The 16317-nt window shown below is 35.9% G+C and overlaps 2 protein-coding genes across 2 annotated transcripts in view; both read right to left on the reverse strand.

The window, feature by feature from the left end:
* Positions 1-16317, reverse strand: part of LOC105218649 (gamma-aminobutyric acid type B receptor subunit 1) — a 343997-nt gene that overhangs the window by 119375 nt on the left and 208305 nt on the right. Inside the window, exon 3 of the mRNA XM_054226814.1 lies at positions 2617-2751. Coding sequence (XP_054082789.1) covers positions 2617-2751 — 135 coding nt within the window. The remainder of the gene's footprint in view (positions 1-2616; positions 2752-16317) is intronic.
* Positions 12627-15720, reverse strand: LOC105218646 (P protein-like). The gene has a single exon (XM_011194364.3). The coding sequence runs from the start codon at positions 15583-15585 to the stop codon at positions 12649-12651; it is 2937 nt and encodes a 978-aa protein (XP_011192666.2). The 5' UTR covers positions 15586-15720; the 3' UTR covers positions 12627-12648.

Consider the following 16317-nt stretch of genomic DNA (forward strand, 5'->3'; position numbering starts at 1 on the left):
CGAGTATATCTAGAGGACTTCAATTAAAAATATGTTTTTTGAAAAGTAATTTTCGTGTTCTTAACTTTCTTTAACTTAAGCACTATCTCTAAAGTTGGGTAATTTAAAGGAAAATTATGGCAAACAATTATAGCAAAAATAGTTTTATAGGAAAAATATTACTAAATACAAATAATAAAGAAAATTCTTATATATTAGGTCTACAACTTTGCTTCCGCCGTTTTTTTTTTCTGTAAATTTAAGGCTTTATTGTATAAAAACAAAAATGGTTACAAAAATGGTATTCAAAATATTGGCAGTCGCTTGCTACTACTTTTGACCATCTTTCTGGCAGCATGCGTATTCCGTGACGAAAGAACTCCACATCTTTCGAGTCGATCCAAGTCTCAATCCAATTTTTGACTTCTTCATAAGAACTGAAGTGCTCGTTAGCTAGACCGTGTGCCATCGATCGGAACAAGTGGTAGTCAGATGGAGCAACGTCTGGAGAATAAGGCGCGTGGGGTAAGATCTTCCATTTCAGATTTTATCGTGTGTTTCCTCGTACTATGGCTGCTTTTCTTTTAGTGCTCTGCACACATCAATTGCGTTCGGTATCGATCTCCTGTGATGGTTTCACTTGGCTTTAGCTGCTCATAATATATCACCCCCAGCTGGTCCCATCAAATGCAGAGCATGACCTTGGCGTCGTGAATGTTCGGTTTTGCCGTCGACGTGGAGGCATGTCCAGGCTTTCCCCATGACTTTCTTCGCTTAGGATTATCGTAGTGGACCCATTCTTCGTCGCCAATTACAATGCGATGTAAAAATCCCTTTCGGTTGTGCCTTTGAAGCAACTGTTCACATGCAAAGAAGCGCCGTTCGACATCTCTTGGTTTCAAGTCGTAAGGAACCCAGTTTCCTTGTTTCTGAATCATCCCCATGGCTTTGAGGCGTTTTGATACGGCTTGCTGTGTCACTTGCAACGATTTGGCCAATTGCTCTTGGGTTTGAAACATATCTTGGTCGAGTAATGCTTCCAATTCAGCATCTTCGAAAATCTTCTCCCTTGCATCACCATGCCGGGCTTCGACTTCATAATCACCATTCTTAAAACGTTCATACCGTTCGCGACATGTTCTTTCACTTAGGACAGCCTCACCGTACGTATCCGAAAGCATTCGATGAGCATCAGCCGCTCTTTTCTTGGAATTAAAAAAGAAAAGCAAAATTTCCCGCAAATGTCGAGAATTCGGCTTAAAAAGTGACATTTTCAGTTGAGAATAAGTTTGGGATGCAAATAGTTCTACACAAACTACTAAAACGATTTAATCGATTCAATCGACCAGTGCTTGACTAGAGCCATCTATTGGAAAACGGTGGAAGCAAAGTTGTAGCGAAATATAAATGATAAATAAAATGCTTATACAAGCCTTTTAAAAGAAAATTACGGTAAAAAAAATTATAGCAAACTCAAATTTTCTAGGAAAATTATTATGTAACCCAAATGATAAGTAAAATGCTTATATTTTTTTAAAGGAAAATTATAAAGAAAATATTATAGGAACTTTAATTAAGGATAAATAATTTAATATAATTATAGCAAACATTTTTTATAGGAAAGCGCTTAAAATAATATTTACTTTATATTGAATTTTGAATCGCTCTCAATAACCAAAATTACTTCCATATTTATCTTATTAACTTTATTTTCAGTACTCTTGCCTTGTGGTTGCCATAGCTGTGAAACTTCACGGTAAGTACCCATAATGCAGTTTCCAAGTAAATTTAAATTATTATACGTAACTTTATTAAGCTTCTATTATATTATTGTATGGTTTGATCAAGAAAGAATATTTTTTTTTGAGTAAAAAACTGAAAACATTTCCACGAAGACGGTCTCAAGCCGTTTATAAAGCAACTAACATAATTTTTTATTATTTGCTTATTTTTAAATTTTCTTTGCGCCTCCGCTAATTCTGCGCGTATTTCGTTCACTTTGTATTGTATTTTCTTTAACGCTTTTGAATTTTTTTTTAACAATTTTTTGCTTGCTCGCTGCTTTAAAGCACTTCCACTTCAACTTTTCTACAACTCTTCCACTGACAGATGAGTTGTATATAGTGGTATACTTGTACATATGTTTGATTATATGTGCTTGTGCTTGCCTGTGTATGCGCTTGTCACCTGTCTTCGCCTGCACTTCCGCCATTGCCATTGGCCATATTTGTTTTTAATTAACTCACTAACGTAAATATTGTATGCGTTCGCCATTAATTTTTAACACAAACAGCAACAACATAATAAAAACGAAAGGAGCAGCAAAGTAACAGACACAAACAAAAAAAAAAAAAAACAACGACAATAACCATCATCAATCTTGTCAGTGGCATTTATCACCACATGCTTATATGCTACGTTGTCTCTACATGTCTATGTGTGTGTATATTTTTAAGGATGTGCGTATGTGTGCTTCCAATTTCCTGCTGGCAGCGATAATTGCAAGCAATTACTTGTAGTTCACATATGGTTACATACTATATATGTATAAGTAGATGTATGGTTTTAAATTTGTTTGTATATAAGTTTACGTATTTGTATATATTTAATTGCATTTATTTTATTTTTTTTACTCACCACTATTAAATTCCACATTTTCGCCGCCTCTGCCACGGTGGTGCAGACGGTGCTGCAGCCGGCTAGTAACATTAATTTTTGTGGTCTATTATAGAGTAGATTGTACATAACGCTTGCACCTAACCCGGGTTCACACTGCAATGAGAGAGTAGCGAGAAGAAACATAATTAGTTGGATGAAAATATATCAACAAAAAATGCAAAAATTTAATTCTGTGTTCAACAATAATAATAATAAGAAGATAAGATTCTTAAATTTTATGAAAATACTAAAAAAGAATTAAGCAATAGGTTTTTTGTATATATCTTGCAAACCAATAAAGCTATATAAACCAAACTTTCTGCAGTCGTTTCTTTTAGACGTTTCCTTTTACAGTCCAAAAATGAAAGAAATCGGATAAAAACCACGCCCACTTCCCATACAAATGTTAGGTTGAAAATTACTAAAAATGGGTTAACTCACTAACGAAAAACGACAGAAACACTAAATTTCACAGAAATAATATTAGAAGGAAGCTGCACTCAGATTTTTTTTACAAAATGAAAAATGGGCGTGGCATCGCCCACATATGGGTTAAAAACCATATCTCAGGAACTACTCGACAGATTTCAATGAAATTCGGTATATAATATTTTCTTTACACCCTGATAACACGGATAGAAAATGGGTGAAATCGGTTCACAACCACGACTACTTTCCTTATAACTCAAATTTGAATTGCAACTGATTCCTTCACTTTATCATGTATACTTAATGATCCAATGAAGATAGCGGAATAAAACTTTACACAAATAGCGCATATCATTTCTGACTTCACTTGTGAAAAAATTTTCGAAAAGGGACTAAAACTTTTCAAGGCCCCAGATATCGAACATGTTGAACTCAGCGCCTAAGTATAAATTTTAACCGAAAATTTGGGTAAATCTCTCAGATAATTTAATGCAATTCAGAGGAAGTTGTTTTCTTCTAATAGTGGTCTGTTAAAAAAAATATAAAAATATTATAGGTTTAAATAAAACTACATCAATAAAATGCGAGAGTATAAAATATTCGGTTGCACCCGAACTTAGCCTTTCCTTACTTGTTTTAATTTGTATTTTTGAAGAAGTTTTGTATTTGAAGTCAACACTGCATAGGAAACTGTAAAAGAGTTGATTTATTCACTCAAATATTATTCTCTGAAGCATCTCAAATCATTTTAAAAAATATTCCTAACTTTTTTGGAAGCATCATCTCATAGTGTAAAGTATCAAGAATTGCTTTATAATTTCATATTACTACCATCATCTTGACCAGTTTTTGTCAGACTCATACCTATTATTTATAGGTTATTAAAAATGTAATTTTTAAACCCACTCTTGAAGGTGTCCAAGTTCCGTTGCAATCTTATGTTTTCGAAGTTGTCTTTTGTTTGTCTGTTATCAAAATATCAATAGATCTCTTATAAGCAGATCATGTCAGTATTGTCTCTCTCAAGTCTCTCTCAAGTCTTACCAGTGAAGAGTGGTATTCAGTGGTATTCCGATAAAGAGATCATGGAAAGATCTACATGGCAAGTAAATCGTTCTTGTAAAGAATTCATACGAAGTGATAGTGCCGAATCAAGTATCACCTCTCCGTTCATCTCCAAATCCAATTAGGAACATGGAGACCGTGGCAGCAAGCCCAAGAGATCTGCTTCTGATTTTTATTTGACTTTTAAAAATCCAACTAGTTCTCCAATGAATTTAAGATACTTACAACACCAATATTTGATCTCCTTCTTTAAAAACTTAGTACAGAGAAACTTTTCCTAACTTACCTACCTACACCTACCCTTAAGTGACATTTTTTCATGCACCAAATCAAATTTTAAAATCAAATGACCCTCTCTTAGGCGGACACCTCCCTTTGGAGGACAAAAACCGCTCGACGGTGAGTGTCCACCTAAGAGAGATCTCACTTACAAAGTCTCCGTTTTTTGATATCTTATTCGAAAGATGCCTAAAGTGGGGTTTGTTTTTCCTTAGCGACGTAGTTAAAGAACTAACTCGCAAATCGGCAGAAATTCAGTGGTGGTCTGAACTGTGATGGTACTTTGAGAAGTCTGAACTAAGATTTATTTGAGGTAAAGAGTTTTGAGGCATACAGAGGTTAGTTACAGACTTTTAGGAGACCAGGGATTCTTCAAAACCATAGATTGGTGTGTCAATATTTTCTTGTTAGCTTGGTTTATGAAACATCAGGAGGAATTTAGACGAATATAAAGGCTTTTTAAAACGAAACGATGTGTGCGTGTTTTTTGTGTTGGATATGATCTAGAAGAGATTCTTGAGACTTGCAGCTAGAACTAGTATTTCTTCACGGTAAGATTGTTGGCAATATATGATAGAATATATTCATGACTCAGTGGATCTTTGGTTTGAGTCTTCAGTGTAGATATAGTGTATATATATTTGGTGAAACAAAAGCTAATATTTTCCAAAATTCAACGAGATGCATATCAAAATCGCTTTGAAACCCCAAAGATATAATCATTTTTCAACCGAAAAATTAATAAATGCCACTTCAGAAAACAAAAATTGCATGAAAATAATCAACGGCAACTCGACATTCATATTCACACATTAAACTAAATGGCCAATCGGCGTGTTGACAGACATTTAAAGTGAGCAATTTTCATGAATATTTCTATAATAACCGTCAGCAACGCTAATCTGACCATTTAAAACTGTTATTCGAAACTGGCAATTTGCAGCAACAAAAACAAAACGCAAAATAAAAATAAGAGTGAATGAAAATTTGCTAAAAATCTGAAAAAAGGAAGAATAAACCAAAAAAGGAAAAGTGAAATAAATAATTGACGATATACAATTGCTGATATATACTATGTATAAGTATGTGAGTGTGTGTGTTGCATGATATTAGCGCGTAATAGTCCAAGTGTTGCTCTTATTGTTATTGTAATTATTTTTGTACTATTTGTTCAAAATTTATTTGCTGTTGTTGTTGCATATTTGCATGCAATTGGCAATTTTTCACACATTTAATGTGTGGCATGTACGGCTTGCGTGTTGCAACACACAAAGGCGACAATGTTTGCACCAAACGCCACATACTTTAGTTAAAGAGTTAAGCTTTAAGTGCAGTGAAGTCGAGTTTCAAATTGCTGGAATTGCAGTGATTTGCGTTAAAATGTGTTAAAAATTGAATGGAGCGGTGTACTTGAGTTTGCTGTGTACAACATGCAGCACGCGAGGGTAAATGGGTTGTGAGGTAGATGGTGAGATATGTGAAAAATGGTAGGAATGTTGATTTCTTAATTGGTGGGTTGTATGTTTTGTTGTATGAGCTCATATTAAGCCGACTTTTTCTTGCTGTAACATATATCTAAAGTTTATTAGTTAAAGAAGGTGGAGTACTCTTTAAGACGCTAGTAGAAATTCGCTATAGATTAAATATTAAAAAAACTCTACATTTCGATAATCCAAAGAGAGAGAGAAGAGAAAATTTATGATCAGTAGAAAACTCGTTATTTTATTGCGTTATTTTCACTTTCATTAAACGCTAAAATATTTTTTTAAAAGTTCATTTCAAGTCCCTCTAGCATAAGCGAGCTTTGCCCTATATGATTGTCCTTTAAGAAATCTTCAAATTTTGATATTCAGGGTTTCCAGGTTTTCTGCATAAAAATTATCTTAGAAAAATGGTATTCAGTTGGCATCCTTTTGATAAAAAATTATTTTCTGGAACACTTCTTCAACCTTTATTATGAGTTATGTCTTTCGATAAAATTCGATTATTTTCTGATCCTTTAAGGATTTCCTCCCCAATTTCTATTATTTTAAAAGTATCGAAATAAAACTTGATCTTGAATCATAAATTAGAATATGTTTCAACTTTTTTTCCCCAATTTTTTTAACCTGTTTTTTTAATTGTTCCATCGATAGATTACAGTAAAAACTCATATTTAACCTATAATTGAAGGATTCCACAAGTTTGAGGGCCCATTCTAAAAGAATATGTATTTTGATTGGAAACTTTTTATTTTCATAAAATACTCGGTTTATTTTAGTAAGATATTTCTTGATACCCTCTTATCCCTTTTTATAAACACGACTTGGCATGATATTTAGTTCATCAAAACATTTTGAGTTTCCAAGATTTTTATTACAAAGTAATGTCACAGACAATAAAGACTATTCACGCTTATATTTTTTGAACAATCTTACAAATTTCTGGTTATCAAATCGGCTCTAAGATCTACTGAAGCCTCGAGAGTCGTTACAATAACTCGGGTACAGGGCGAGGTAGAGCCTGTGGCATGTGGATTAATTAAACTCTAATCATGATCATGTATGCAATATGGGTCATGAGAAATCTGTCAGCGAGGTGGGACCGTCGACAAAACTTGGCTGCACTAGTACACACTGGAGATCCATGAATAGTTTAAACAGCGGAAATTAAGCAGCGAACATGCCATCGGGTTTTCAGGATTTCATCATCTACGCTTCGATTATCGGATGAGGTTTTCGGAGGCCTATTTTTCAGACGTCTAGAGATCGTTTTTAAAGACGGCAGTTACAGCACCGTTAGTGCGTCGAATCGAAAGGGGACTTCTTCTTTCCTGGCGTCGACACCGTTTATGCGATTATAGCCGAGTTAATAACAGCGCGTCATCACTTTCAAAGCTGGAGTGCTTTCAACATGACCTAGCCAACGTAGCCGTGGTCTTTTTATTTGCTGGTTCGTCGAGAGAGTTTTTTCTTTTCAGTTGTCTACTCAATTCAAAGGAGCACCTGTTGGCAAGACTTATTCTGCGTTGGATTTTACTTTACATTGTTGTTCGTGTTAATGCTGGTTCGAAAGGAGAGTGCGTTGAGAAATAAATCGCAAGTTTTATAAAATTTCAAGTTTTAGGGTTCGATCGGCCTCGTTTTTCAATAAAACTTATTTGACCTCAGCGGTACCTGGCGGACATTTATTTGTATATATTTTGCTACTACAAATATTCTCACAATTTATTAATTCTAGTCTTAGCATAAATGTGGTTTCGCTAATATATCGTACTCTTATTATAAATTCAAATTCCAAGTATATACTCTCTTTCCCAAAAATACTAATTTTAGTTTTCAGTGAAACAACCATTACTTCAGCCAAATTGTCAACCACAGAAATTTTGATTTTTCCACCAGCAGACACTTTATCATGTCTTAAACTCTACTACTCATATACCTCAGTATAGTTCTAGGTCAGTCGCTCCTTTGCCAACATAGCCACAGTAAGACATAAACTTACATACACCTGCTAAGAAGGTCACCGCATATCGCACATAAAACACAAGCGAGTACACTGAGTAATGAGCAGCGAAGTAATAAAGTGCAAACATAAAGCAAATCGTGCAACAAAATAGCTTTCACTATTATTTAAAGTGTAGATATGTACGTTGATGTTGGCACTTATGTAAGAACGCTATGCAAATTAGTTTGGCACGAAGGTGAAAGCCACGAAGTTTTACCACGGTGGAGGACAAGGCAACAGTTGTGTAAAGTAACAGTGAAGGCAAAGGCGAAGGTTGCGTTTAACCATCGTAGTGGCAACGCTGAGTAAAAGTCAAAGTATTAAAGTGCTTAAACCGCTGCGAAGTTAGCTTTTTCGTTTGATATTTTTTCATTTTTTTATTTTTTTTGTTTTGTTTTTCTTTTTTTTTTTTTTTGTTTATTTTGCGGCGAAAATAGCAGTTCGCCGCCATAAAGTAGGAAGTCATTTGCGTTTGCGACGCCCCAAAAGTTGGACGCGCATGCAATTTCCGCGCCCTGGCAACAACAACACCAGCGGCAAGTATACAAAATAACATTGCACATAAAAATTCCAAACGCGGCCCACACGGTGTCGGCAACAACGGTATTACCTACAGCGGCATATGTGTGTGTTTTAGTGCTGAGCTAAACACAAGCGTCTTCATGCAAATTGTGAGGCATACATTTGGGCGCTACTAAAAATGGTAATAAGCACAAAAGCTTGAAACGCTTGAAAGCCAATGCCCATATACATATACAGAGGTACAAAATAGCAGGAAAGCTGTAGCCAAAGGTGTTGTCTGCGTCGAATTGGCCTCTTGGCTAGCTGACATGGCGCTAATGTGCCAAATATTACCAACGGCGCTATTACAACAGCAACAACAATACATATATATGAGAGAGAGGGGTTATATGTGTGTTGTTGTTGTTATTGTTATTACTCTTTGCTATTTTTTTATTCCGTTTTTCTTTCACTGCATGTTATTGTTGCTTTGACGTCTACCACACATTGCTATCCAAGTGTAGTGAGTGTAGAGTGTAGGTGCTTGTATATACAGCCTTGGCCAAAAGTATTAGGCACCCCACTAATTACTGAATTTTTTGTTTTAACAAGTGAAATAATGAAGTTTTATTAGTAAAACAGTGAAAATACAATGAATTAGTGATAACAACATTTAAAAAAAATTAAAAAAAAAAATAAAAAATTTTTATAAAATATTTTATGATCTTCTTAAAAGTGACAATTTTTAGTTTTAGCTTAATTTTTTTTTTTTAATTCTTTTCGGTTTAATTCGTTATTCATTTAATCAACAGTTAAACGCCCATGTAAGACATTTACAAAAAGAAGAAGAAGTGGTAACTTTGATAGCCACATTTGAGAATACTTGTATTTTAATGGGGTGCCTAATACTTTTGGCCAAGGCTGTATAAATGTATTTCCAGTTGTATATGTGTAGCTTTATGTCCGCCTGCTATGGTTGTTCCGTTGCCGCATTTCATAAACAATTTTTTTTACGCTGATGAAGGCTATAAGTAGCGCGCGCCGGCATCTACGCCTAAATGTATGCAACACATAGCGTTTTAAAGCAACAACTGCGGAAGCCTATTTACTGCCGCCAGTACATGGTAGAGGTGAAACGAAATGACCGCCAACTGTGTGGGTTTTTATTTACATATACACACATATAACCGAACAAACACAGATTCAAAACATAAACTCTCACTGTTACACACAAAATATACAGCCTTTGGCATATGATGTGTAAAATAATGCTCGTATTACTAGCGCCAAACAACAGGTAACGCTATAAAAGCGCAACAACTTGTGCGACACAGACGCACACAAGTGGCTGTCGTTGTTGTTGCTGCCGTTGTAATCATCATCAAAGTATATGACCATGACCATAACCACGACAATGTTGGCCGATATGACGCCAACAGCACCAATGGCGGTAGTGTTGTTGCATTTACAAGTTGAAACGCTCATAAATTTATATGCATGTGTGGTGTTTTCAGGACGAATATGCAATTGGAAGTAGTGTATTGAATGTAATTTTGTTGTTTTTAAGTTTTTGGTTTATTGTCTCAACAGTTGTTGGGTGATTCGATTCATTGTTTTAGTATTTAATATGCTTGTTCGATTTTGTTTCAATTTTATTGAATATTTTTAAATGTAAGATGTCGCTTGTTATAAAAATATTAATTAAATTAAAAATTAAACTTAATTATTATTTTCCAAATTTATTGAAAAAAAATTAAGTCACAAAATTTCGAATGATTCGATTGATTTTTTGGCTATTATAATAAATTCTCGTGTTCGATTTTTTTACCTTATTGAATATTTTTAAATACATGCTTGGCCTATTATAGAAAACTTTTTTTATATTTTTTTTTTTTGCAAATTGATTAGAAAATTTTGAAAATCGCTGTTAAATTTCATAAGAACCATGATTGATGTCTAAATATGTTTCTCTTATACATATCGATGACTTTTTGTGAACTCTATCATTGCGCGCGACCTTTTTGATATTTTCAAAACCATGTTATTATTTAAGCAGTTAAAATAGTAGTACAAAAATGAAAAATGTTGCCTACCTTTAGGCTGATTTTATTTTTTTGCTGAATATGTGTTTTAAGGATGGAAAAAATAATTATAATAACGATATAAAAAAATCCATAGTTCATTAACTAGATAATGTTATTCCAAAGATGTTGGCAACATTTTATCAAAATCGCTTTATAACGTTTTGAGATATCGTGTCCACTGACTTGAAAAAGCGACTTTTGAGATAAATGCGTTTAAAATTTTACATTCATACTGTCGTGGCCTGATGAACGAAACTTCTTAAGGGTATATTTCTTAGATTATTACTCGGATTGATTTGATATTTTTGGATAATATTTTAAACATATTGCACTATTTAATAAGACAATAAAATGTTTTTCAAATTTTGAAGATTTTTTTAAATTTTTAAATTTTGAAACCCACCTAACCCCTTAATACAGACCTAAATATAGTGTAAGTTTATTTTAGGTTAGGTTAGGTTAGGTCGGTCTGGTAAGCCACGAGAGGTCACGCTTAGACTGGTTATGGTCCTTAGCGATAACAGATGGAGTGCCGTCACGTATTCCCTGAGCAGTAGTGTGACTTTTTAAGATACATATTCTTTATTTTTGAAATATCTTAGAAAATTTCGAATTGTTTAAGCCAACTTGAACAAAAATATATAATTATTTTCGGAATCAAGTATCTTCCAGTAAATTTAATTACATACACATTTTCATTTATAATTCGCCAAAACGTCACTTCCCTCATTTAACACCTTTTTAACTACGCGCTGAAATGTAGGCAACACTGCAGGCTTATTTCAACAGCATCTCTTGTTAATCGCAACCAATTATTGAATTTCCCACTTAAAAGTGTTATTGTAAGCTGTATAAGTGCTCTCGATGTAACTGCTGTAATCGTGCTTTAAGCGTATGCCACTCAAATATAAATTTGTATGTTGCAAAGTGCACAGTTAAAGGCATAATAGCAAGAAAATCGACGGTTCGCAACTTGTGGGCATTTTTTGCTTAATTTTTTTTTGTTAACTAAAATATTTTAAAATGCCTTGAGGAGCAAGAAAGAGTGTCTTTAATAAGAAAGTATTTTAGGTATGCTATTTTATAATAATTTTTGAGAAAGGTAATATTTTTTCTACTGCAGCCTTGCCTGAGAGAGTGAGAGAGAGAGAGAGGGTTCATAGAGTTCAAATCGAAAACGAAATTTTTAATATTTAAAGCGTTTGATTTAGAGCCTACAAGCGCCTTCGTTTACTTAGTTCTGCTATGCTTTAGTTTGTGACCTTCAAAGTTATTTAAGTTCAACCATGATATTTTTCTTACTGTGCACTCCATCGCTATACTTCGATACATTTCCGTGCTGGTATTCAAATATTTTGTTTAATTTAATTTTATAATTTCAATTTATTTTAAGTACATGTTGCATGTTCACAAACCTAACCTAAACCTAATTAATCCTTAGCACACTCTTTTACTTTACTCATTCTTAAGGATTGCATTTTGCATTTTATTAATAAATTATATACCGCTAAGAGTAGACTCTTCATAAAAGAGGCACGTCAGTTTAATGTAAGAGGGTTATTAAGTGAATGCCATAGACCGGAATACGTTAGTCACGCAATCATACAACACGAAAGATTTAAGTGCAGTTCAGTATGGCATATCTTCGACGAAAAAGTTCAGTGGCAATATAAACAGAGAGCTTTCACTTAAAAAAAAAATGCTTTGAAAACACGGGTAAACACACATATCACAGAATATATTTTAGGTATGGCGAGTTCTCATTTTTGTTTTCTCTTTTCTCTGTTAAATTTTATATATCTTGTTTCGTCTCTCTTTCTCTCAGTCTTTGTTTATCTCTCTCCCTTGTACACTCCCACTCTCCCTCTCTTACTTCAGCACTTCAATTGAGAGCTCGGCGTTATACTCTGGTGAGCTATAAAGCTTCTTCGTTCTTCGCACTACCGATTGGTGATTTACGCATAACACCAAAGATCCTACCGGTATTAACTTCACATAATTTCTGGTAGCACTTTATGGAGGGTTAACGCTTTACAATTTTTTTCTGTCGACTTATTTCATGAAAGACTTTTTTTTTATTCATGAAAAACTAATCGTTGAATAGAAATCCCAAAAATTTGCTTAAAATCAGTTTGTGCCATAGAATTGTGAACAACAACGCATTTATTTAGGAAACCATGCCATCCCAGCCAATTAAGACATACATGAAAATTAAGTACATCGAAGCAACAAGCAGATTAACGATCATTACTGAAAAGCCAACTAAAAAATACGAACGGAATGTCAATTTATATAGGTGCATACTCGCCACACCGGCTGTTACGATATTCGCCGAAGCGCCAATCAACGAACCATTCCCACCGAAACCAGCGCCCATCACCAGCGCCCACACGAGCGGACCCAACGGCAAACCCAAGTGTTTAATCTGTGCTATCGACACGACAATACGCACCATCATCTGTGTCACCGGATTGTTGTTGAGGAAACACGAAGCAAAAGCGGTAACCCATAATATGAGCAAGAGTGCGACTAACAATTGATAACTGCTAGGCGTACTCTCGATAGCTTTAGTAATATTCTGACCGATGATGTCTTCGAAACCCAAATGTGACAACACTTCGATCAATACGAAAAACGACGACAAAAACATCAATGTGGACCATTCAATGCGACACAAAAGACCCTCATAGTCATTGATGTCGGCCAAGATGAGCAACAGTATGGCACCGAGCAATGCTGTCCACGAAAACCCAATAACATTGAAGAATTCAAATGAGCGCAACATGAAAATCGTCATAATAAACGCGAGCACCGTAGCGCATTTAATCAACAAGATTTTATCGACAACGCCGTGACGCATCTTCAATTCGGCCAGTGTGCGCTCATAACGATGTACAGTTTCCTCGTGTTTGGGATTTTTATAATCACCTTTGGTGGCCTCGCGCATCTTATCGATTGCACGATTGATAACACCACGTAGCCGACGATCGTCCTCCAGGAAGCTGCCGATCGTTGTCGAGGCGCGTTGCCAACGTTGTATGCCACGATTGACTAACTCCTTCTGTATACTAATCGATTCATGGTAATCGAGCATTTTGGAATGTGTCGAATAGAAGCGCAATTGGTAATATGACTGCAGCAGTACCAGTAATGTACAGGGTGCCATATTCAACACGAATACGCCGAAAGTGATGCCATGCTCTTGTAAGAACTTATTCGTTGTGATAATAATATTCGGCGGACTGCCGAGTGGCGTAAAAGCGGCACCAACATTAGCACATATCATCAAATAGATGAGCACCGAAACTGGATTCATGCCAGACACTTCGCACAATTTAATCGTAATCGGTGACGACAGCAGCATTGTTGTGCTATTATTGAGAAATGCCGACACCACACTGATAAAGAAGCATAAACTCATGATAAGCTTATAAACACTGCCTTTCGATATTTGATAAGCATAAACTGCGATGAAATCGAACATACCCGCATCGGATATGATCGCCACAATGATCATCATGCTGAAGAGCAATGTCAACATTGGCATATCGATCCATTGGAGTATGGTATCGAAACTGGGTTTCGGATTCAATATGGAGAGTATGGCTAAGGCGAAAGTGGAGCAAATCAACGATGACAATGTCGGATTGGTGACTTCGAATATGAATAGTGCGTAGAGCAATACGAGTACGAGTACTGCAAAAAGTAGGCCCTTCTGTGTGGGTACCGGTAGCCAGGCGAATTTATACTTCACCGTTACAACTTGATCGATATCAGTGTAGGCGCGTAAATACATGCTCGTTTCATTATCTTTGGAAATGTTTTTCCATAAAGTTAGCAAAACATAACGTTCACTGGGCTTGATCATGTCGATTTTCTTACTCGTATCCAAATATTCGCGCCATAAATCGGCAATATTCACCGTTATAATTTCTGTCTTATTATCGTAAAATGTACGTACTGCTTGTAGAAATAAGAAATTCGCTTCATGTTCCCTACCCGCATAAACCAAGTGACCATCAATGATGAATGGTCCCTTTACGGACAGCGATACTGCTTTTGTCGTTTCGTAGGGTATGTTGATTATATGCTTTTCATTCGGATAGATTGAGATCAGTGTCGGTGTAAGCGGTGAATCCCTGTAGATAACAAATTGTATGGTGAAGAGCAACCAAATGATACTGAGTCCAATTGGTTTTAGCCACGCACGTTTCACTTGTATTATATCTTCAATTTGTAATTCTGGCATGTCGGTCTGATCGGGCCGCTTTATCATAACATCGAACTTTTTTAAAACCTCCTTTTGTTCGCTCGTCAATTGTAGATCCTCCTCAATTAACAAATTCACGTCATCTTTTATGCTTACAGCTCTTTTCGATCTTGCGCTAGTTTTTCGCTTCGCCGCTTCCACATCATCTTCCCTCAGTTGTTTAAGCTCTGGTGATAATAGCAAAACACTTTTCGACTGTGCCGTCCCCTTTCCAGTTTCGTCTTCCTTCCCAGTTTCGTCCACCTTCCGAGTTTCGTCCATCTTCCCAGTTTCGTCCATCTTCCCAGTTTCGTCCATCTTCCCAGTTTCGTCCATCTTCCCAGTTTCGTCCACCTTCCCAGTTTCGTCCGCCTTTCCAGTTTCGTCCATCTTCCGAGTTTCGTCCATCTTCCCAGTTTCGTCCGCCTTTCCAGTTTCGTCTACCTTTCCAGTTTCGTCCACGTTTAGTTTCCTCTCGGAAGGCACGGGCATTGGCAACCTTGTTGATTGCACATCATCTACCTCAATTATATCGTGAGCAGGTCTCTGTTCAGGTGGCGCTGCGCCAACCGTACGCGCCGGTTGTTCGTCTTGCCCATCTGTTGTTTTAGTGGTAATGAGTTCACTTGATGGCTCTGGTGTTATTCTCATGGGTTTCGGTGCAGCGATTTCTTGTATTGTGTCTTGTGTGGGTTGTGGTTGCGTCCTTGTGTCTTGCGTCGTTGTGGGTTCGGTGTCCTCTGGGTTTTGTTGAGTATTCGCGTCAGCCATTCTAGCAGTTTCTTCAATTGCTTCTTGACTGACCGGCGGCTTTGGTTGATTTTTTTCGGGGTCCTGTTTATTATCGTCAGCCATATTTGTTTGTTGGTCGCGCAATTACTGGGAGCCGACAAATTATGCCTTAATAAATCAAATTTTAATATTTATATAAAATTGTAAAATGATTTTTTTCGAAATTGTCTTTCAAGACAGTTATATTCAGGGTATATAAGGTATATCCAAGGTATGCGTAAAATAATTGAGTAAAAGCTTCCGGTCTTACTGAGCTTTTTCGACTAGTGAACAAGTTGAGTTGAGGGCCGCTTTACTTCGATTGATCGTTTGTGAAGATGAAAGGTGTATGTTCTAAGTCAGAGTCCATATGAAGAAGGCATAGCTTTGAAGATAACTCTCTTCTTATGAATATTTTGAGCTCATATCATTTCTATCGTTATGCAAGCTTCTATGTTCCGGATGTCCGACATTCCGATGACTATTTCTCGGAAAATTTCTAAAGATACTGAGTTTCTTAGCGAGTTTTCTAGTCTCTCCTCTATATTACGATATATATTCGGATTATTAGTAACTTACAACTTGACTTTAACTGATTTCCAATCTACCATCTATATTTCAACTTCGTATACATGCCAAATTAGAACTGCCGACGTTAGGTGAGAGCTTCGTCTTTATAGAGGGTGATTCGATAAAGCTTGGTTCGATATCCGAGCTTAGTTCGATCAAAGCTTCCGACATTGTAAAGTGTGGGAGGTTGAGTAGAGCTTATATCAAAGAGTTTAAGTTACTTTGAAAAAATGTTTCTTTATTATC

The sequence above is a fragment of the Zeugodacus cucurbitae genome, chromosome 3 (assembly GCF_028554725.1).
Source record: "Zeugodacus cucurbitae isolate PBARC_wt_2022May chromosome 3, idZeuCucr1.2, whole genome shotgun sequence".
In the NCBI taxonomy this organism is placed as follows: Eukaryota; Metazoa; Arthropoda; class Insecta; order Diptera; family Tephritidae; genus Zeugodacus; species Zeugodacus cucurbitae.